Source organism: Pinus tabuliformis, chromosome 4_2 (assembly GCF_031772625.1).
Source record: "Pinus tabuliformis cultivar Carrire ecotype Pingquan chromosome 4_2, CPIR1, whole genome shotgun sequence".
Lineage (NCBI taxonomy): Eukaryota > Viridiplantae > Streptophyta > Pinopsida > Pinales > Pinaceae > Pinus > Pinus tabuliformis.
This window is the reverse complement of record NC_142304.1, coordinates 334,490,490-334,514,374: the sequence shown is the minus strand read 5'-3', so window position 1 is coordinate 334,514,374 and position 23,885 is coordinate 334,490,490. Positions and strand designations below refer to the sequence as shown.

Genomic DNA, 23,885 nt, shown 5'->3' with positions numbered 1-23,885 from the left:
CCTCACTCGACATATCCAATTTAAAATGGATTTCTTCTCATTAATTAGTGTTTTTTCGCGTCAGCTAATCGATAATGTGCACGTGGCCTAATTCCACACTCGGACACAATAAAACACAGTAGTGTAACAGAAATGTTGGAAAATAGTGGAAATTTTCATATGTTTTTTGCGATTTTCGTGTTCAAATTTCAAGATTTTAAGTACTCACAGTGTTTTCGATGTTCATCTTCACCATAATTAAACGATTTAAACACCCTTATCATCAGATTTTTTGAACACAAAAATGGTTTAAATTATAGAAAACGCGAGAGTAGCTAGCGCGGACACTGTCCAAAAACTGCAGGATTCCAGTTAAATTTATAACTGACATTATCGTATTCAATTTATAACTAAAAATTACCGTATTCAATGGTTATCCAATACATGTCTCCCAAGTTTAGATCTAGACTTCGAATTCAGTTCCAGACTGGGCCGATCCTCAGTTCGTGACCCAATATTAGTTGGCAGATCTTGGAGAAAAGTTCCAATGGCTTCCCCAACTTCAAATTCCTCTCTACATAAGTGGACCATGGGAAGTTTTGGAGGAGAAGAAGAGTAGGTAGAGGCAAGCAGCGAGGCAGAGGTGGTCAGATTTTAGGGAAAATTCCACAGTTTAACTCCTCTCTGCATAAGTGGATCATGGGAAATTTTGGAGGAGAAGAACAGTAGGTAGAGGCAGGCAGCGAGGCAGAGGTGGTCAGATTTTAGGGAGAATTCCACAGTTTAACAGGCTGTACGCACCTAATTGCAGCAGCATTTTTGCCTTCTTCTTTTTCTCTCCTTCCCAAATGTCTCAATATTTTGCATCTTGAAGTGGCCGGAACTTGGGATTATGGAGATATTGAGGCTGTTTTCCTGGTTTGGGTTTTTGGCACTGATTTATTATACCCATTGTGTGATTGCTGATGATGGTGAATCGAGGAATTCAGAATATGTTTCACTGCTGGGAGATCCGGGAATGAAGAGCAACCGAGTGAGAGTGGCACTTGAAGGGTGGAACTTCTGCAACGAAGTGGGTCAAGAAGCCCCAGGAATGGGTAGCCCTCGATATGCAGATTGTTCCGACTATTATTGTCCAGGTTTTATAAGAAATTTTGGTTCTTTAAATAATTGTTGATGAATTAAATTAGATGGTTTCAAAAATTGACCAAATTATTATGAGATATAGAAAATTAGTATCACAATCTTTGAAAGAAATGAACAATTAGAAGGCTAGCATTCACCATTAAGAAAATATAACACTTTTTAAGTTGTTTTTTCCAATTTTTTGTTAGGTGACATTGAATCGAAAATGCACATTTATACACAATTTACACTCCATCCTTCACTTTGAGTAATCATGCATGCCCACTTTTAATATTCTGTTTCCTCTCAGGTGATTTCATAAGTTTTGCTAACCATGGTAGTCCTTGCAAATATTTTTTGTTTAGTTAATAATTCGCTGATATGTAGATTTACGTCCTCTATCCTTGTCTGTAAGGATGCTACTGATGTTTACTTCATTCATGTGCAGAACCAAGAGGGTGTAGAGTAAATAATAGGGTCCAAAGGAGCGACAATATATTACATGCAGGTCAACCTTTCCCTCATACATCCTTCAAACCTTACCCTAATCCAGACCTATATGCAGTGGAAAAGGAGTTGTACCTTGGTTCCTTGTGTGAAGTTAGTAATGCATCAAAACCATGGCAGTTTTGGATGATCATGTTAAAAAATGGAAATTTTGACACAGAATCAGCTTTATGTCCTGAAAATGGAAAAAGGATAGGTCCTTTTACAGACCCTGGAAGATTCCCCTGCTTCGGAAAAGGCTGCATGAACCAGCCTCTTGTATATCATAATCCGTCCACTATTCAATCAGGACACCACCTAAGAGGAAGATTCTATGGATCTTATGATTTGGAAGCTGATTTAGAATCAGGAATACAAAATATCTCTTATTATTCGGTAATTTGGGAGAAGAATCCTAAAACAGCGAGTTGGGTATTTCACCATACATTGAAAACTTCAAACAAGTATCCATGGTTGATGTTGTATCTGCGAGCTGATGCTACTCGAGGGTACTCTGGAGGATACCATTATGAAACTCGGGGGATGATGAAGCAGCTTCCAGAGTCACCAAATTTTAAGGTTCGTTTGACCCTCGATATAACAAAAGGAGGTGGTCCAAAGAGCCAGTTCTATCTCACTGATATTGGGAGTTGCTGGAAAAATAATGGAAGCCCATGTGATGGGGATGTCGAAACTGATGTTACCAGATACAGTGAGATGATCATTAACCCAAATGTCACCAATTGGTGCAAACCAGGCAACCTTTCTCATTGCCCCCCTTATCACATCACTGCCAAAGGTACCAAGATCTATAGAAATGATACAGAGCACTTCCCATATGCTGCATACCACTTATACTGCTCCCCAGGCAATGCAAAACATCTGGAGAAGCCTTTTGACATTTGTGATCCATACAGTAATCCACAGGCACAGGAATTAATGCAGTTATTGCCACATCCAGAATGGGCAGTCCATGGCTATCCTTCTAAGAGTGGAGAAGGATGGATTGGTGATCCTAGAACCTGGGAACTAGATCTTGGAGGCCTCTCCAGCCGATTATACTTCTATCAAGTAATTCCCTTGTTTTATTGTATTAGTAGGTTTTTTGTGAAATGTCAATCACTGTTATTGCTTACCTGCACTTCATTAAGTCCAGTTTTATCAGCCATTTACATGTTGGCTTCTATTTAGTTCTTAAAGCAGATCCAAGTTAAATGCTCTATATTTGACTTATAAATGCCTTGATGGGTGTGGTGTTGCAGGATCCAGGGACGAAACCTGCAAGGAGAGTATGGTCCTCGATTGATGTTGGCACTGAAGTATATGTGAGTGACAAGGATGAAACCGCAGAATGGACTGTTAGTGACTTTGATGTTGTTATTCCAGTAGCAAATGAAGATTAAGAATCGGTTAACGTCATGATGGTGAAGTATTCTGCAGTAATTAATATAATAAGCATCCATATTCAATCAAACTATTTCATTCGCCATGTTTCCAATACTTTAAATCGTGTGTATATATATATATTCATTAAACAAATCAAAACCATTTATTTGTTAGGTTTTGCATTTAACCACAAATCATATTATAAACAATTAATTGATATTATAAATAAAAACAATATAATTGTGAATGATTTTAATAAGGGACTTAGAAGTATGTTGATTTATCAATAATATGGTGAAACAATTAAGATAATGTGTATTATGTAGCAGAACAAATTTATTGAGTTGAGAGGTGCTCTCTAGTTTAATATAGAAGAGATGTTGTTAATATGATGTTATGTTATGTAAATATTTTGACTCAATCAAATTACATAAAAATAAAAATAAAATAATAAATTATTAATATTAACTATTAATTATTGATATTGATAATTAAACCAACCTAGATCCATCTTAACTCCCAATCTATCAAGGGTTGAAAACGATCAAATCTCTCAAGTTATTTGGCATGACTTCAAATCCAAATGTTGGTAAATGAGTTTAGATGTGCTAGGTCATCAAAAATTGTTTAAAAACTAAAATAACTATTTTTTACAGTAAATTTCAAGCAATAAAAATTAATTATATAATTTACTTTAATGATAATAAAATTATTTTTACTTCAAAAAAAAAAACTAAAATATCACCAAGATATATCAAGGGAAAATTAATGTAACAGTGTGTGGTCATTATAGGAAGCATATGATTGGCTATATTTTAAATAATGATATTATAGGCATTTTAAAATATTTTAGGATTGGAGTTTTACACCTAGTCTAATCTATTTCTTGTGAATTAGAATGGATTCATGAGAGAATTTGATTATGTTTTTTACTAGGGAAAAATAGCTTATTCTTATTTAATCAAAATTTGTCCAAATTAAATAATTATGAGAGAATTTCAGTTAGAAAAATAATATAAGATTTATAATTTTGTAAAATTCAACCTACACTAAGAAAACTCTGAATAAGATGTTTAAGATGGCATTGCCTTAACGAAGAGAAAAAACACACTAAGAAAACTCTGAATAAGATGTTTAAGATGGCATTGCCTTAACGAAGAGCAAAAACATTCTTAACAAAGAGATTTCTTGACATCATTCTTAGCAAAGAGATTTCTTGACATCATTCATTTCCAAAGCATCAATGTTGCAGAACTAATAGTGTCATATATCCCACCCATGAGCTTTCAAATTAAGTCACCATAACATCAAGTCAAGATTAATCCATCACAGAAACATGCACGAAAATGGCCATTAAAGTGAAAAATTTGCATAGAAAACAATGGTTCGATTAGATTAAAAGGTCGATCTATGGATCCATTATGTACAAAAGATTTAGGAGATTCATCTGATTATGAGGCAGCTTAATGCAAGATTGCAAAAGTCTAGGGTTTTGTATCATGACGTTGTTATGGGTACAATGAATTAAAAAGCCATTGAAATTAGAACATGCGATGATGTTTTGCGGGGGACAAGTAGAAAACCATCGGTCTATGTGCTCTTCTTCATGTAATAAGATGTATGAACACGAAATCACCTTACATCAATCTGTCCACATTCCACATGGTAGATTTGAGTGTTTCTCTCGATAAATGTGAGTTGATGTGATCTTAATTCACAAGGCTCTATTCCCCTCTCTCCCATATCCTCGATCATTTCAGATTTTTACCCCATTATTTTGACGAGTACTCTGCAAGTATAGCAGAGTGTACTTCTCAATGCTCATCGTATATGTTATTAAGTAAACACAACTACAAACGCATGATCTGGCGGCGGAAATCATGATTATGAGATAAGACTCAAGATCGGTGAACTAATGAGAGCGTAAAGAAATATAATTAAAATATTTAAAAAAATATTATGTTTGTTTTGCCATGTTGACTTTATAGATTGTTTATTTAGTTTTTGGTCAACAATGGATTAATGAGACAATGGATTAATGAGACGGTCAACACATTATCGAATGCGTTATATCCTATCAGTGGTAGGGATAATAATGAACATAATATCATCACCAGGGCTAGAAAATCACCCCAGAGAAATTCTAGAGAAAGAAACTAGTGAGAAAAGTATAATTAATTTTATATTCCCTTCCTATTGAAGCCTACGTACAGATGTCATTTGCAATTGGGATCCTTTCTTTGGTAGCAATTGTTTCTATCAGCTTCCCAAGTATGATTTCCTATAATATATGCTTAGTTGTTAATCACACATTCCATGACATTATACTTCAGAAGTCCGTGAACTTTTCAACCATGATATTAAATTCATTATCTCAGTCACACATTTCATGAAAATATTGTTCACAATTTAGTGAAGAACTTTTCTATGAACTTATCTACCTTGATAGTAAATTCATCTATAACATGTGCTCAACTGTCAGTGCCACATTCCATGAAAATATAGCTTAGAAGTATGTGAAGAACTAATCTATGAATTTATCAACCTTGTTATTAAATTCATCTTTTATCTAACTTTTTTGTTGTTGTTGTTCATCATGTTCTACGTTGAGGCAAAGTTTTTTCCAAAGTAAAAAATCTTATATATTTATAATAAGAATATCCATAGGCAAAGTTTTTTCCAAGGAAAAAATCTTACATATTATTAGATAGATTGGTTGTGTATCAGATATATCAAAAATTTGATATTTTTAAGTGCAGGCGAAGTCCTTCTTTCTTGCCTACAAAAAACAAAAAAACTAATGACTTCTAGACAATGAAAAATTTAGAACAAAATCTCAAAATGTTTTCACCATAGACTCCTATTATTCACCAATATAACTGGTAGGAAAAGAAAGAGATTCATTCGACATAGCATTTATTTCCTCAGTAAGTTCCCCTATAATGTGACTATAAAAAATGCACATCAAAGTTATTCTAAGTTAGAAAATTGTTTTATGCTAAGGAAAAGTTTTTTTTTTTTTTTTTTTTTAACTAGAGCATTTTATTTTTTTTAGAAAGAAAAAACAGTGATAGTTCCATTAATATGAAAGTATCATTACATGTAATATGTGAAGCTAATATGGACTATTTGTCCTCATAGAATTCCTTATCATAGTATATTACATCATCAAAAACATTAAACACTACTAATAAGGATAAACACTGTGAGACATTAAAATAGTAAGGAGAAAGTTCTAATAATCAAAACATGCTATGGGTGATCTAATATTAACCTATACAGTTCCATGAAGAACAAAAAATATTATTAAGTCGACTACATACAACAAAAATACAGATTTCTACAAAAAATAAAACATTAGCTTGTAGATTATCTAATATGTAGTGAGCCTTCTTCCTAGAGTACTCCATTGTTGAGGATTTTGTAATAGAAAGAAATGGGCTTTGCACTAATGCATCTTTTGGACAGGGAGTCTGCAGTAGAATTTAACTCTCTAAAAATGTGTTTGACGGAGATACTAGAGAAATATACCTTCATCTTTGCAATATGATCCATCCAATTTGTTAGATTTGGAACACATATATTTTCCTTACCATTTAACCAATCTATAACAAATTTTGCATCACTTAGGATATTGATGTGTGTCAGGTGCATCCTCTTTGCAAAGAACATTAATCCCCATAGTGCAATAGCCTTTGCACGAGTGTCGGTTCCATTCTCTCTTCTCCAATAAAAGTAAGTTGTTGTTCTAACTTCAATAACAAAACTACACCACATCCACACCGATTATGTTGTGCTACCCAATCAAAAAAACCTGTAGGGTATACCAAATTTATGTAGCTCACCAAGTTCATGTCATGCTTGGAATCTCGCACCTAGCCATATTCGCTGAAGTGGGTATATTGTATTAATTCTAGAAAAAAATTGGGGCATCGATGCTAAGTACATAGATGCAAAAGAGGGAAGATGATCCCAAGAGTGTTTCCACCTTGCTACTGTTGTTGCCTATTTATACTACATTGCTTGTATAACAACGTACAAACTGAAACAAAAGTAATACATATTCGCATTTCATTTCTAAATACAAATTGTTGACGCATATCAATTATGAAAATTTATGATTATCTTCCCATTCCCTTAATGAGTAAATTAAATATGAATTTCAAAAATTATATAATAAAAAATGAAACTAGTGGATGGAACCCTACCTTAACATTACCACATAAAAAATCTTCGCCATATAAAAGTGCAGATGCAATAGATTCCTTTCACATTTGGGTTGACCATGCTTGGGATAGAGGCAAATTTTTGTTGTAAATATAGCAAACAAAAGGAGATCATAAACAAATATTTATATACTACCAAGTCTTGAAATATGCTAAATTTCCTCAAAGAATATAAAAGAATAAGGATTTTAATCTTATTATCCAGCATTTGGCTTATGTAGATTTTAATGTCAAAAACCTAGAAGGCATTCGTGTGTCATGTCCATAAGTCCTTCCAACAAAGTTATTACACATATATCATATTGTTCTATGGTGAAACCATAATATGATGTGAGGTTTTGAATCATTGTGAAGCACACTTATATGGTTCCACTGTTGCAAGTTAATACTTCCCACGCATTAGAAGGTTGGCAATATTTTATGCGGCCTTATGGTGGTTGTTTATTTTTCATGAGTGCTCACTTATGTGGAAGATGGATTCAATGCAAAGGTCGATGTTTCACACTGTGTTTTGTTTGGATTTTACGTGGCATGGCCTTGGGCCTAACGGAGGATGACTGTGATCAAAACGAAAAAAGTGAGGCTGATGTGTCATTCCATGTATCCTAGTTTGGATGGCATCAAGATTCGTTGTAAGTCAAGTTTTAATTACAAGTTTTTTCTGGATCCATGCCCAAGATTTACCATTAATATCACGTCCTGTCCATCTATCCTTGTGAGTGCAAACTGACATTTGTTTCTTACCTTGCATTTATAAAACATGGCAACCATGTCCACGTAATATGATCACCTCCAAGTCATTGGTGGTTTTTGACACTACCCATCCAAGATGGAGTCCTTGCTTTGTGGTCTCACCATCCACGATGGAAATCCTTGCATCTACCATTTACTTCGACATTTACTTTCCACTACTACTCGTATTTCGACCACTGCGCACCATCTTTTCTTTTGCCTGCGAATTTTTGGTACCCTATACTCAATTGTTCACCCTCCAAACTACATGTAACTACTACTTGGAGCCAAGGAAAGAAAATAGAATTCTTGAACATCAGGATAACTTCTCTTTGGCATGCCTAAAATAATTAAACTTATTTAAGTATCTAATGGGTTGAGATTATATTGAGTTTTTAACACCAATACTTGTTTTTCTTTATGCTTGTTTGCTAATTTCTTGATGATGTCTCAGAACTCGTCTAAAATCATTCTTTTGAAATTGAAATTCCCTCTCCATTTGTTTTAAAAAATTACAAAGCTAATAAAAATGGTCTTTTTATTTTGCATTCTTGTATGAAGTTAATTTTATTTCCATGCAAAGGAAAAGCACCTCTATGAGGCATTTGCATAGTTTGTCTTGCCCTACAACTTCCTCTGATCAATATACTTGCACCAGACAATGTGAACCCTTAAGGTCGAGACCTCGGGCATAAAAGCACTTCGTATTTTTCTTAAGGTTTCTAAATTGGAGTCTATTCTTCTTATATTTTGAAATTACCATTGTATTTATCTTTTAACAAGCTACAAAATGTATTGAATTATGAGGTTTGTTTCCATGTGTTGTGGCTTCAAATTAAAGAAAAATATTGTTACGTATTCTCTTATCCAAAGACTGAAACTATGGCTTCTTTCACTTTCTTATAAGGGCTATTGAAATGAAAATGCATGAAAAAGAAATGCATCTCCAGTGATACACTTTGAAGGCGTTGCAACTCTTTTATATTAAAATTGTTAAAAGGGTTTTGTATTTAACCATGGTTTATCGTTGAACCCATAATTTACCTATTTTGTTCTAATGGGTCATCTTTGTATTATTCTTAACACGCTATTTATATTCTCTCTATTTATAAAATAAAACCCTACAATGTGAATTATTATTCCATCATCATCATCATCATCATATATATATATCTATATATATATATATATATATATATATATATATATATATATATATATATATATATATATATATATCGTGTGGGAACCATCGAGACCCTAGAGTCTTGGGGACAATATATTGCATGGATATCTTATCAACTCAACATTGTGGCAACAAATATTTTATTAACCCTAACTTTGCCGCCAAAGGTTTTCAGTTGATGTTTGCATAATCATGTTCGTTTCGTCATGCCATACTTAGCCTCAACCATACGATTTTAAATAAGGAAAGAGGGGCTTTTGTTTTATGTCCAGTCATCCTTTTCTTTAATCTGAAATGATTAGGAGTAATATATATTATTATGATGTATCTCACCTCTATAAAATTTAAAAATACTTATAATTTTTTCACAATGCAGACTTTGTTTCATTGATTAAGGATGAGTTCTGATGATGCATTAATTAATTAACCATTTTCCCTGTAATTTTCTTTTCTCAATCTTATGTTATTTAAAAGACTCAAATAATAGTATGTTTTTTTTTATTTTTGAATAATTTATTTAGTCATGACCTACATATTTTTTCTTTTACAGCATGAGTTTTTATAATAGAAACAAACACAGGGGAAGGAATAATAGAGACAGGGGACTAGGAATTAGAAGAGATAGAAGGCCTAGGATTTTTGTTCATTTTTATTAAGATTAAGAGGAATTAAGGCAACTGATCCAAAATGGAATTGTAAATCTAACCAGCCAACGTGTCGCTCAGCCTCCCCAGCCTTCCATCCAATATGGGCCAAGTATTGGTCTCCTAGTACTGCCTCATATTTCAGCCCCTCTCATAGTCCCTAATAATGATGGCTAGAAAAATATTATTCAACCACAACCATTACATTCGGTTTAGGGGTGGCCAACAACTTCATTGCCTCCACCTCCTCCCACTCCTAAACCTCGTGTGTCACATCAGTTATAGTCAACTACCTCTCATGTTATCCCTACTCCACGACCAACAACCCAGTCTTCTAAGCCTGCCAATGAGCCTCCTTTGTCTGCGTCTCAACCTTTTAAACATACCATTATCTTTTCTCAATCTGTTGGTAGTCGTGAAAAGAAAAAGGATCAAGTTACGAGACCAGACTCATCTCATGGTTCTTCTCACATAGTCATATCAAATCTCTGCCAAGAGGAGAAGCAAGCTAAGAGTTCTCCCTCTCATAGGCCAAAATGGCAGTTTATTGATATTTTCGGCTTGATTTTTATTTACAGATGATCATGCTTCATTTTTTATAATGTTTAGTTTATCTTCTTAGCACTTATTGTAACATGATCGCAAACTTATGATATAATTTGTTTATATAAGTGGATGGTTGAACAAAACTCTTTTTCTTATCGTATTTTATGATACATACGATATGTGTTTTTGAGGATGCATGTACATTGTTTTTTAGGATGTATCTATTTACTGATTATCATGGTGCATAAATATGGAGATACAAGGAATATTTTTGGAGGTACAAGGTTCTTATTTTTTTGTTGAATGATGATTATTTCAACATGTATATACATGGATGATGATGACGGGATTTTATAATGGATCCATGGACGTTGTGTTTTATTATGCATATTGCAACATTATTTAATATATTTTATGTTATTTGGAGGCACATGAGACATATGGTTTACAAATATTCAATTATTTTTTATTAAAAGTTATATCGGGAAGTCATGTTAGATGACTTATTTTATCGAATAGAAGGGCCCCACCTACTAGGAAATTAAAATATAATATTTTATAAAGTCAATCCTTTTTAGATTCCCTTTATAAATCCCACCCTCAAATTCTAATAAACATTTGATTAGAAAATGTATGATAACAAATTAACTAAGTGGTTCAATTGTCTAACCACTTTGAGGAAGCATAAAAGAGGAAGGGACCTATGAAGGGAAGGGAGAGACTACTACAATGAGAGGTATGAATTAAGTTTAAGTTGTCATTCCTTCCTTTTCATTTTTATATTATATGAGTTACAAGAAGTTGAACCAAAAGGTGACAACAGATCATTTTCGAAGGGAGGATACAGTCAAATGATCAAATCCACTCATCCTTTGGACATATCATTTTAGGTAACTTTATTTTCTGTCATTTTATTTGTTGTTTGAAGGTCTGGTTTTTCACTTAACTAGTGCTAACAACCATTAAACTTGTAGAGAAATAGGTTGTCTACTATTGTATTAGATCATCTAAAGGTGTTTTGAAGATTGTCGTATCTTTTCATTTTCTTTCCAAAACTTCTATATATGATTTATTTACATTGCAAATGTTTAGAATCTTATTTGGTCAATGATTCTTCGTAGGAATCTTCCTTTTGATTCTATTGTACTCACTGATATTTGATTAATAAATCATCCTTATTTTCTCTATATTTGTTGTGCATACTTCTTGCAAAATTCATATTTATATTAGCAATCTATTCTTTTAATTTATAAATTTGATGCAACTGAGGCTCTATAGTTGTTTGAGGTTGAGAAACCTTAAAAAAATGATTAGTTTGCTTATTTTTATGACTGATTTTTCATTTTCAGTGAGTCTTTGTAAATATTAAATTTTAGTTTCATTTTCTATTCAAATATTTTTTTTTAAATAATATTATTTTATCATAAAAAAAAAATGTAAATTCTTTAAAACTCAATCACAACATTAGGGCATCAATAGTCAAGTAGACTTGTCCCATTATCTCACTCACCCTAGTGAGATATGAGGGGTTGGTTGAGAGAAGCATAAAAAAAACTTCTCCTTGATCAACAAAAATTTTCCTCAAAAAAATGGTATTACATCTTCTTGGTCTCTGCTTATTCATCCCTTCTTGGCCTAGTTGAATGGAATTGTCTTCTTACATGGTGAAATTTGTTGTTTCAATCGGATGCTTTTGAAATTTTAATTTCCAACAAAGATATTCTTCGTTCCAGAGACGAGATTTGGCGATGTTGGGAAGTGGCAATTTCTTGCAAATAATTGAGTTCCTTTTCAATATGTTTGCAATGTTGGTTAACATTAGCGAGTTCCTACCTAATTAAGTATGCCTCTTATTGTAGGCTTCCATTCACTGTGTTGAAATCCCAATTTCACTAAACATTCCATTGTCGCTGAAGATCTCTCGTTCGAGCCAATTCCACATGGAATATTTCACAACACCTACAAGGAGATTTAGAGGATTCTGAGGGATCCATTTCAACTAGTAGACAAGTAGAAGGTAGCTTGGGGATAGAGGGAAGACAATATAAGGTGCATATCATAGAGGGGCCAATACTAAATGAAATGTGGATAAGCTTGAACGAGTGAGGAAAGACAGATGGGGAAGGAATAATTTGTAACTCAGCCAAGCTTTCTCACATGTGTGATACAGGGGACAAGATAAAATTGGATCATGTCTCGGTATGATGAAAATCAGAGGGGATAATTTTACAGGAGGATTCAAGGCATAAATGATTTTCCTTCCGAAGATTGGGAATATTTTGGTAAGGGGTATTTTGAATTTCATTATGTATTTTCATGGGAATAATTCTCACCATTGCTAAATTTAGAGGTGATTACACATATGGAACTTGTTGTAGATGGGACAAGTTCTAAGGGATCGTTGGTGCCATATCTCATATTTCATAGAATGGGTATATTCTGAGTTTCTAAGTTGATCCTTACTTTGCCTTGAGGTCATTGACAAGCTTTGTTGGCTTGACAATTAACTACCTTGTTATTTCCTCTTAAGATATGGTAGAAAGAGACCCCTTCCAATGATCTAGGAGGATCTTGTCAGATTAGTTAGACAGGTTCAGTTTCACCGTCAACATTCAGTGTCCAGTGTCTTCAGCTTTGACAATGTTGTTTATGGTTCAGGTTGTTCGGTGATGTCAATGGTTTTCATGGTGTTCGAAGGATAAGGGTTTTGTACCTGGTTGTCAAAATGTGTTTGTCGTCAATTCCGCCGAGGTTTGGTTGTCGACACGCCTTCATCGTCAGTTCCGCCAGGGTTTGGGTTTCCAAAAATGATCCATGGTTTTCATCATATGGGTTTAATGTCACATTGTGACAAATGATTGTAAAAAGGATTGTTTTAAGAACAAAGTGATGTAAAGTCCTAATGACTAAAACCTAGCCCTAAAAATCTATGGTAAAAAAACATGTGATTCAAGACCTAACACCTAAAACCCAAAACTAAAACACCATGCATTAAAATACATTATCCTAAAGTCCTAACCCTCTCGGCTAATACAAACAAACTGTATTAAAAACATTGTAATTGTAATACACATTACCAAAACTATTATATAAACCTAGGTCTAAACCCACTTCGGACTTTGTATTAAAAACCTAATTCAAAAACAATGCAAACAACACTACACAGTCCTAACCGCAGCTAAACCGCACGGGGAGAAGACCGCGGGGACTGTGACATGTGAACAGGGAGCAACAATTCAAAGTTGATCACAACCGTTGGGGGTAAGCTGCAGATGAAGCCGTAACCATCGGGTTTTGGAAGCTGTCACATGACGGAGTCAACATACAATTCTGAAACCACTGGACCCAACCTGAAAGGTGTCCAACTACGATTAGATCGCGATAGTCACATGCTGACTACCTACAACTCCACGTAGTCAGCTGATCGCCAGTGGATTATGACATATCCAAAGTTTATTTTTGGGTTTTTCATTGAAGTTTTGGCTAATTTAATTAAACTGCCATGTAACCAATACCTAAGGTGTCATTTGATGACAAGGTTGAGGGAAACAAACCCTAATTTCAACTTATGCATCCCTAAACTCAGCGTAAGGAGTTCGAATGCATTTGCAGGGTTATAAAGGAAGTTTTTCTCATTGAAGATAGAGAGAGTGGTTTTGAGTTTTAGAGTGCAGATTCTGGAGGATATAGGCGATTTTTGTTTTCAATGTAATAGGAGCATCGAGAGTCAGAATTGGGAACCGTAATAGGGGTTGGAAAGCTGATTCAAAAAGCTTTCTTATGACAGTGACCAAAAGTGCCTGTGTGCACGATCAATCTGGTCAATTTTTTGTGTAATTGACCTCCTCAGATTCAATCCTAATAAAGCAGTTTCCCATCTTGAAAGCAGACCTGGAGACGTAGTCCATCAGGGACAAACTCGTAATCAATCTTGCTGTCTGGTATCATTGTGTTTTTGCTGCTTTTCACTTCTGTTTTACGTCTTACTTATGTTTTATCATATGTCATAAAGTCTTTCTTCTCAAGCATTTCTCACGGTTTAAGCACTTTAAGTTAACATTTAGTTCACAGTTGGCATAATCAATTCTACTTCAGTTTAACATATGATCATTTCAGATCATATTATTTGGTATCAAAGTAGGTTGTGTTTGTAGAATTTGTCAGTGAATGTTAACCAGGTCGAAGTCGCAACGTGGAGAAGGAATCCTCGAGCAGATTGATCCAAAGATTGGAAAGCGAAGAGTTTCTCATAAGTCGACCACGATAGGATCTGATGCAGGTGAAAATCCAGAAACTAAGATGAGTGATGAATAGTTTCAGCAAGCATTCTTGAGTATGCAACAGATGTTGGGAGAACTATACGAGGATAAGAAGGCAAGAGATGCAACTTCTTCTTCAAAGACATCGAAGAAGGATAAAGGTAAAGGCAAGGCTGATAAACCACCTTCACCTCCATCATCTCCATCATCATCATCATCTTCTTCTTCTTCTAGTTCAGAATCTGAAACAGAAAATAAACCTAAGAAAACATCTCTTTTGAAACTTGATGTAAAATTTGAGTTACCTATTTATGATGGTGAAATGAATCCTGAAAAGCTAGATAACTGGATTAAGCAGTTAGAAGTGTATTGTCGTATTCAGAACATTTCTGATGATAAAATGAAAATTCAGTTAGCTACACTTAGAATGGGGGGAACAACTTTAATCTGGTGGGAAAGTAAAACTCAAATAGATGTAAAGCAGAAAGGTAAAGTCATCTCTTCATGGTCTAAGTTTTTAAAATCTCTTAGGAAACAATTCTATCCTTTAGGATACATGCAACAAGTTGTTATTGATTGGTAGCATTTGAGGCAAGGTAAAGGGCAGAGTGTTCAAGAGTTTACTCAGGAGTTCAGAAAGAAAGCATTGGCGCTTGGTATTTCATTGGATACATGTGAAACTTTATTAAAATACATCGGCAATTTACATTCATATTTGTAGCATACATTATTGATGTTTAATTCTGATGATTTTGATGAAGTGTGTGTTCAAGCCATACATATTGAATTAGGTGGTAGACCATTCAAGTTTTCACCACAATCATCCAAAGAGTTGGAAATCAAGGGTTCCAATGACAGTAAAGGGAAGAACAATTCGAAGAGAAAGAAATCAGCGATAGCTCAGAAGGAAAGACCTACTTGTTCCCATTGCTAGAGAATTAGTCATGATGAATCTAAGTGTTGGAAACTTCATCCCGAACTTAAGTCCAAAAAATTCCTTAAAGAGAAGGATGAAAAGAAGGAAATTGCAGCAATCCAACAAGATCTAGGTTCTGATTCAGGTGATGAAAGGAGGATAATTTCCATAGTTTCGACAGGTAAAACTTCTGACACTGGTTCAAGTTTGAATACTATTGCATCTTCATCAAACATAAATCCTTCAAATGAGGATAAAAGAGTTGAATTATTTAACATAGGGATAACTTCTAAACACACAAAGATAGATACAATGTTTGACAGTGGATCACAGGAAAATTTAATATCTGAATATTTAGTTAAGCACTTGGGTTTTGAGACATGGAATCATCCAAGCCCTTACCCATTAGGATGGCTAAATAAATCAACTCAGATAAAAGTCACAAAAAAGTTTCGATTAAGATTTTCCATTACAACTAATTACATTGATGAAGTGGAATTAGATGTGGTTCCAGTAGACATATGTGGAGTTGTCTTAGGAAGTCCTTATCTTTATGATCATGATGCAATATTTTACAGGAGAGAGCATAAATATCACCTTAAGAAAGATGGGATTGAATTTATTGTCAAGGCACATCAAAGTAAAAATCACTTGAATTTAGTTGTTGCTAATCAGATGAAGCAATTAATAAGTTCAAATAAGAGATTTGTAATCATGTGTGTAAAGGAACAACATAAGAATCAACATGATGTTTGTTCAAGTTATGAGTCTCAGGTTAAAGATAGTTTGATCAAAGAGGTAGAAACTTTTTCAGTTCTATTTAAAGAAACCAAAAATATTACTCATAAGCAGGGAATACAACATGAATTACAATTGATGCCTAAAGCTCCTCTTCCTAATTTTAGAATGAATCAATTCAGTCCAAGTTTGGAAGTTAACAATTATAGGGATGCTGGTTAGTATTGGAGAAAGTCAGTGTTACATTTCTCTTATATTGTGTCACCATTTCATGTTTCAAACAGTTTGGAAGCCTCTTTTCAAGTGGAGAGGAAGCCTATTTATTTTCATATCAAATCCTTTTCTAAAGCAATGTCAAAGTATCCAATACATCTAAGGGAAACTTATGCATCAGGGGAAAGTGTTAATCAATGGAAACATCATTTAATGAATGAAGAAACAGTGATTTAAATAAATCAATCGACATTTCAATACTTTCAAAGTCAAATTAATTTGCAGCAGTTTACACCTTACAGCTTGATGGGTTTATTGCAGCAAGTTCACTTAGTAATCAGGAATCAAGAAGGTATATCAAGTCAAGTAGCTGGTTTGATGTAAAAAATGTCTTTGATTGTCTCTATCATTCCACAATATAGATTGTTAATACATGTCAATAATATTGAACAATATCCTATAGAGACTATTTTCAAAGATGTGTATGAATCACTAATTCGTGGTACTTCATGGAAAGAAGTCAATTGTCATGTTCATAATAGGTTGTTTGACCATCTTCGCAAGTTGTATATACTGCAGATGGATAGAACAGTTCAGAGATTCAAAATGTGCCATGATCAACATCATTAGGGTCATCACTTTCAGGTGGTTGATCGAATGTATTGGTACATCATCAGGGCAAGGTGGATAGTGAGGGAGCTCTACCCTCATCGACTATCTGTTTAAGTCAAAATTTGTGGTCCAAAAGCTTTCAAGTGGAGAGGATTGATCCAGGAGGATCTTGTCAAATCAGTTACACAGGTTCAGTTTCATCGTCAACATTCAGTGTCCGGTGTCTTCAGCTTCGATAGTGATGTTTATGGTTCAGGTTATTCGGTGATGTTAATGGTTTTCATGGTGTTCGAAGGATAAGGGTTTTGTACTTGGTTGTCAAAACATGTTTTTCATCAGTTTCGCCGAGGTTTGCTTGTCGACACGCCTTCATCATCAGTTCCACCAGGGTTTGGGTTTCCAAAAATGATCCATGGTTTTCATCATATGGGTTTAATGTCACATTGTGACAAATGATTGTAAAAAGGATTGTTTTAAGAACAAAGTGATGTAAAGTCCTAAATGACTAAAACCTAGCCCTAAAAAGCTATGGTAAAAAAAACATGTGATTCAAGACCTAACACCTAAAACCTTAAACTAAAACACCATGCATTAAAATACATTATCCTAAAGTCCAAACCCTCTCGGCTAATACAAACAAACCATATTAAAAACATTGTAATTGTAATACACATTACCAAAACTATTATATAAACCTAGGTCTAAACCCACTTCAGACTTTGTATTAGAAACCTAATTCAAAAACAATGCAAACAACATCGCACAGTCCTAACCACAGCTAAACCGCATAGGGAGAAGACCGTGGGGACCGTGACATGTGAACTGGGAGCAACAGTTCGGAGTTGATCACAACTGCCGGGGGTAAGCCACAGATGAAGCCGTAACCATTGGGGTTTGGAAGTTGTCACATGACGAAGTTAGCATACAGTTCCAAAACCGTTGGACCCAACATAAAAGGTGTCCGACTACGGTTAGACCGCGGCAGTCACATGCTGACCGCCTACAACTCCACGCAGTCAGCTGATCGCCAGCGGATTATGACATATCCAAAGTTTATTTTTGGGTTTTTCATTTAAATTTTGGCTAATTTAATTAAACTACCATGTAACCAATACCTAAGGTGTCATTTCATGACAAGGCCGAGGGAAACAAACCCTAATTTCAACTTATGCATCACTAAACTCAGCCTAAGGAGTTCAAATGCATTTGCATGGTTATAAAGGCAGTTTTTCTCATTGAATATAGAGAGAATGGTTTTGAGTTTTAGAGTACAGATTCTGGAGGATATATGCGATTTTTGTTTTCAGTGTAACAGAAGCATCGGGAGTCAGAATTGGGAACCGTGATAGGTGTTGGAAAGATGATTCAGAGAGCTTTCTTTTTATAGTGACCAGAAGTGTCTGTGTGCATGATCAGTCTGGTTAATTTTCTGTGTAATCGACCTCCTCGGATTCAACCCTAATAAAGCAGTTGCCCATCTTGAAAGCGGACCCAGAGACGTAGTCCATCAGGGACGAACTCTGTAATCAATCTTGTTTTCTGGTATCACTGTGTTTTTGATGCTTTTCACTTTTGTTTTACATCTTTCTTATGTTTTATCATTTGTTGTAAAGTCTTTCTTCTCAAGAAGTTCTCACGGTTTAAGCACTTTAAGTTAACATTCAGTTCACGGTTGGCATAATCAATTCTACTTCAGTTTAACATATGATCATTTCAAATCATCCAAGTGTGTTCAGTGGGATCAAATATGAGTTAAGATTTACGTTATCTCTACATTGTTGGAGCTTGAACATTTAATTAGATGGCTTATGGGCAGGGTTGAATCAACCATAATTACAGGGTGTTTTATCTATTTCTCCTGAAGGATTATAACACTCGAAATAAGGGTGTAGGCCTCATCTTGATTGTTGGATTGTTGGCTTAGGGTGTCCTGACCTAGGTTCAGATTTAGTTGCACCAAACAAATCCCTACACTACTGACCCTTTCGGCATCAATCTGCGGTGCGCAGATTGAAGTCTCACCCAAAGCAATATGGGGGGATGCTAGAACCAAGTTTTCGCGCCTAGAGATCAGTGTGATGTCCTTTTGGCGACCTAGATCTGCCTTTGTGTAGACCTCTATGGTCCTGCAGTGATCCGGATCTTGGGGGGAGGCCCCCAAGATCTAAAAAAAATTGAAATGGATCTTGGGGGGGAGGCCCCCAAGATCTGAAAAATTGCAATGCCAGAAGAAAAAGAGGAGAACACCCAATAAACAAACCACAAAGAAACTTTTTATTAAAATGGAGAATAACTGTAAAAGCTACATTGTGGTGGACAATCTGTCATTCTACAAAATGCGACTTGTTACTTATAGCCTTTTTCAGTTACAATACCACAGGTCAATTCCATGGGTGAATGAATACCATGGGTGGATGTCACAATACCATGGGCAAATACCATTGGTGAATAAATACCATGGGTGGATGTCACTTACAATACCATGGGTAAATTCCATGGGTTGATGCCATTTTCTATTCGGAACATGTGGCCTAGTGCTGTAACGTCCTTTAATCAGCCTCTAGACCTCCACGAAGTTCTACGACTGGTTTTTGTGGACCCTAAACAGGTCAATTAGCTACTTACGCATGCTTTATATTACCCTTAGATCAGTAATTACTCGGAATTACCTAAGTATTCGATAACTTTAACAGAGAGTGTTAGGATCTTCGCATAATCACTTAACATTAATTGCGTTCAGATAACAATATAGATCAAGTAAAGTCGCACATCAATACATCATTATTTTATAAAACCATCATTCATCACATCATATAGCAAATTCATACATAACAAAAGTAAAGGGACTAAACACAAGAACTTCTGTAACAATCTTCTTTATTTATATTCAACAAAGGTTTACAGACTCAAAACTTCCCTGCGCACTCAGTTGCAGGGGTCCACGCACTCAGCTGTGGACACTAGTCTAGGCCTCTATGCACTCAGCTGCAGATCCTTTTCCTCCTCTAAGACTTCTATCTTGATTTTCCTTCTATTGACCCATTACATTCTTCATACCTTATCGTGCCTTAGACTCTCTAAGACACACCTATTTATACAATCTTATCATCCGCGGACCATGGGTAGATCTCAAAAGATGACTCAAGTTACATAAAATAAGGGTAAAACCATTTTTGACTCTTAACTAGCTACGTGCTTTGTGACCACAATTTTCGGAGACTTTACATATTTTTACATCAAAACTTGGGATTTTTCCCCAAAACTTGGGCTTTTGCCTCAAAACTGACCTAGGGGACCCCATCCCAACAGGCCCCCTACACAAAGATCGTGACTCGCCCTCGAGTCACTCAAATGGCACAGAGATCTTACTGCAAAGATCCCCTAGCTCCACCTGGACCACTGCTACTTCAGTCACGCTCTGCGTGGCTGCTTGCTTCACCTGTTCGACCAGTTGTTTTGTGGTTGGTCCTTCGTTATCCCACTTGATCTTCTATTTTGTAAGTTGCAGGTTTGCCAACTTTTCCTGTATGTTGGTGGAGAGTTGGTAGGCTTCTTCCAACCAAGGATCCAACTGCGCCTTAAGGACTGCCTCTTTTTTCTACGTTGCTTCCACTTGTGTAAGGAGTTGCTTCCCCTCCTGTAACTTGAAGAGGCACTGCGCTATAGCCACTGAGTGCACCATCGCCCGCACTTCATCATCCTGCTGTTGAAGCTCGTGGATCTCTGTTTTTAATCTCTACAGGTTGGGATCTTCCTGCAAGGTCATCACTACTTCCATGGCTTGCTCAAACAACATTGTGGAGTCCACAACCGCGACATCCATAGTAGCTATTCCATCCTTAACAGCAGCTTCGCATTGTTCCCTAACTTCTGGCGGGGTTGAAGGCTGTGACTTGAATTCCAATTCTGTGATTTTCATATTGAGTTTGAACTAAACTCAGGCCACCTCTGCCTTAGCATCGCAGACACCCGTTGCAAGTTTCCTTTCTTGGCCTCAAGTGGTGCCTCCTCAGGTATGTGAAACTCTAATACTGTCTTGCAAGCCTCTGCAATTGTGGCCGCCAGCTAGGCGCTCTACGCCTGAATCATCTCTTTTGCCTTTAGTGCCTCTGTCTTTTTGGCAAACATTTGCTCATTGTTCACCCAATACTCACTTATTAGGCTGAGAGTGTGTTGCTCCCATGCTCGTAACTCTGTTGTCACACCTGACTTCAGCATGTGAAGATATTCGTTGGGGAGCACTGCAAGGTTGAGGCCGATGTTCTTTAAAGTACTCACGATGACCTTGTCATTGGCCGATTCTACGCTCAACGACCCTTTTGGTAGCGTGACTACCCGGAGATCCATTGATCTGACCATCTCGGCAACGTAACTGGTCTCTAGTGCCATGCTCGTCTGTGTGACGCTCACCTGCTCTGTGCCCACCATGATCCTGCTGGTCTGGATTCATAGTTCACGCAGATCCTTCTGAATAGTGCCCAGCGACTACAGGTCCTATTGTTCAAACTGTTGCAATAGTTTCGCAGTGGTGTCGTGCAATTTTTTCCCGATCTCATCGAGATCGCCCTCTGTCAACGTAATGGGATCCAGTGGTGGCTTAGACAATTTTGAATTATTTCGGGGCCCCTCCTTCTATTGTTCTCGATACCTCTTGACCCAGAATGGAATGCTCTGTCCTTCATCACTGCCACCGCCCTGCTCTGACTACTCTTCTTCCTCAGTCTGGGGTGAATGGGATTTACTGCTTTGCTCAGAGTCACGATGCTCTTGTTCAGCCTGCTGCTTTGTAGCATGCACCTTTTCTAGTCAGGCCTTCGCGTCGGCCTCCTTTCTTCGTTGTGTAGCCAACTTCTCGACCACCTGTTTAGCTGCCTCCTTCTTCTTCTCCGTGGAACTCCACGTGCCTTTGCTGGTACTCGCGGCCAGATCGGACGGAGAGTGCCAATCTGTCAGCCAGCACTTGATGACTTCTCTATGGCAAGATAAGGGAGATCGAACCACTTCTGTTGTGGATCCTTCCGCGCCCTGACATAGGAGCGATGGAAGTCTACCTTGAACTCCACGTACTCCAAAAACTGTTCAAACACAGTTGGGGACAACCGTGGCCGCTAGTTGATGGCCATGCGAATGCTCGCCTCCATCAAAACCCATAATTTTTTTGTCTCTGTGACCCACGCAGAGTCCTTCCTGGCCCAAAGGTAGGCAAACTGTGTAGCCTCCAGCAATCCTTTCTCCAAGGGATGAAACTGACTATCCTCCAGCAGCTCCCAAGCAACTAGCACAATGGAGAGCAGCAACCACGCGTAGTGGAAGGTCTTGCTCTCGTCATGAGCCTCGTAACAATTCGCAAGGAACTCGCTGCAGAGGTAGCGCGACCAGTTAAATTGCACGTCCTCCACACACTGTGCAGCTAACGAGATCACGGGCGCCGGAACCTCGTCCACGCGGCATTTCCTCATGACTTTACCAGCTAATAACTGCATGGCTATTTGTACCGAGGGGTCATTGATGGACGTGATGGAGTACCCACGCGGATTCTTGACTAGGTCAAATTTCTTCTTCATATTTTCTACCAATTCGCGCTCACTAGTCTTTCCGCCAAACTCCTTGGTCAGATTCAAGCCTGAATGTGGTAGGATCATGATCTGATGGATAAGCATGTCCATGATGGGGATAGGTGCGCTCATCCATAAACACCCATCATGCACCAGAGTCAGCAGTTGCTTTATGCAGGTGATATTGATGTTGGAGCAGTGGTAGTGGGGCACCCATAGTAGGTTCAACAACCCCGATTGATTTACTCCACGAATCCACTCAACTGGCTCCAACAAGTGACACCCAATTCATTGTGATACACACACTTCATGTAATTCTCCACTGCGAGGTGGTGGAAACTCTCATGGTCAGCTAAATCCCAGTCTTCCATTTTTAAATGGGGAATCCGTGCCAGGCACGGGCCTTCAAAGGTGATGCTTTCAAGTAGGAGGGGTGTATTAATGAGGAATTTCGCTGTGTCTGGGTCCTTGGTGAACTTCACCTTTCCTTTATGCAAAGGGATATAATCCGACAACTTGGAGATGGGCTCCACACCCTCAAAATCTATATCCTTTGTGCCCTCTTCGGCCTCTAAATCTACCACTTTCTCCTTATCCTTCACTAGCGGCTTATCTTTCTTCTGGGGCTGGGTAGCAGAGTGCTTTCTGAGTGACTCACACACTGCATCGGTCACTTTTGTTTGCCTTTATTTGGCTTGGGGTTTTCATGCACTGGTGTAGGCTTCGGCCTAAGCGACCTCAGCGTCGTAGGCACAAGAGCCGGAGCCTCCATGCTCACAACTTCTGGAGCTGCTCCTTCAGAGGCAATAGTTCCTTCGGTGCTTACAATCTCACCTAGTCGTGACATAGTGCTGAGAATAAACTACTGGGTATCCTTAGGTAAAGTATCAAACATAGATCTTGCAACCAAATCTGTGAAAAACTGTGGATTCATAAACAACGGACAACACAGCTCAAAAATTCTAAGGATGCAAAGTGTTCTCTGTTGGATGGCCACGTGTAATTTATAGGAGAATTTGAATTCAATCTGACTGTTCCCCCAAAATTCATCCATAAATTCTGATTTGGCAGAATATCTTCAAAGATTTCAGCCTTAAATGTCGCCCCCCCACTCCTCTTAATTGTCTCCTAGATGTCAAATCATGAACAATGACTATAACTATCATTTTCTGGTTGTTCTGCGTGGTATCTCCCCCCATAGTGCATCTCCCTTCACGCACCTTCTGATACTGTGACATCACCCTTTTTCGCGCAGCTCCTCTGTCGCGTAGCTCTACAAACC

At 36.9% G+C, this 23,885-nt stretch overlaps 1 protein-coding gene across 1 annotated transcript; it reads left to right on the top strand.

Moving 5' to 3' along the window:
* Positions 1–430: 430 nt before the first annotated feature.
* On the top strand, positions 431–2,996 carry LOC149169311 (uncharacterized). Its single transcript, XM_089427061.1, has 3 exons — positions 431–1,118; positions 1,553–2,661; positions 2,853–2,996. Exons 1-3 carry the CDS (start codon positions 872–874, stop codon positions 2,991–2,993), a joined length of 1,497 nt encoding a protein of 498 aa, XP_089283187.1. The 5' UTR covers positions 431–871; the 3' UTR covers positions 2,994–2,996.
* The last annotated feature ends 20,889 nt before the right edge of the window (positions 2,997–23,885 follow it).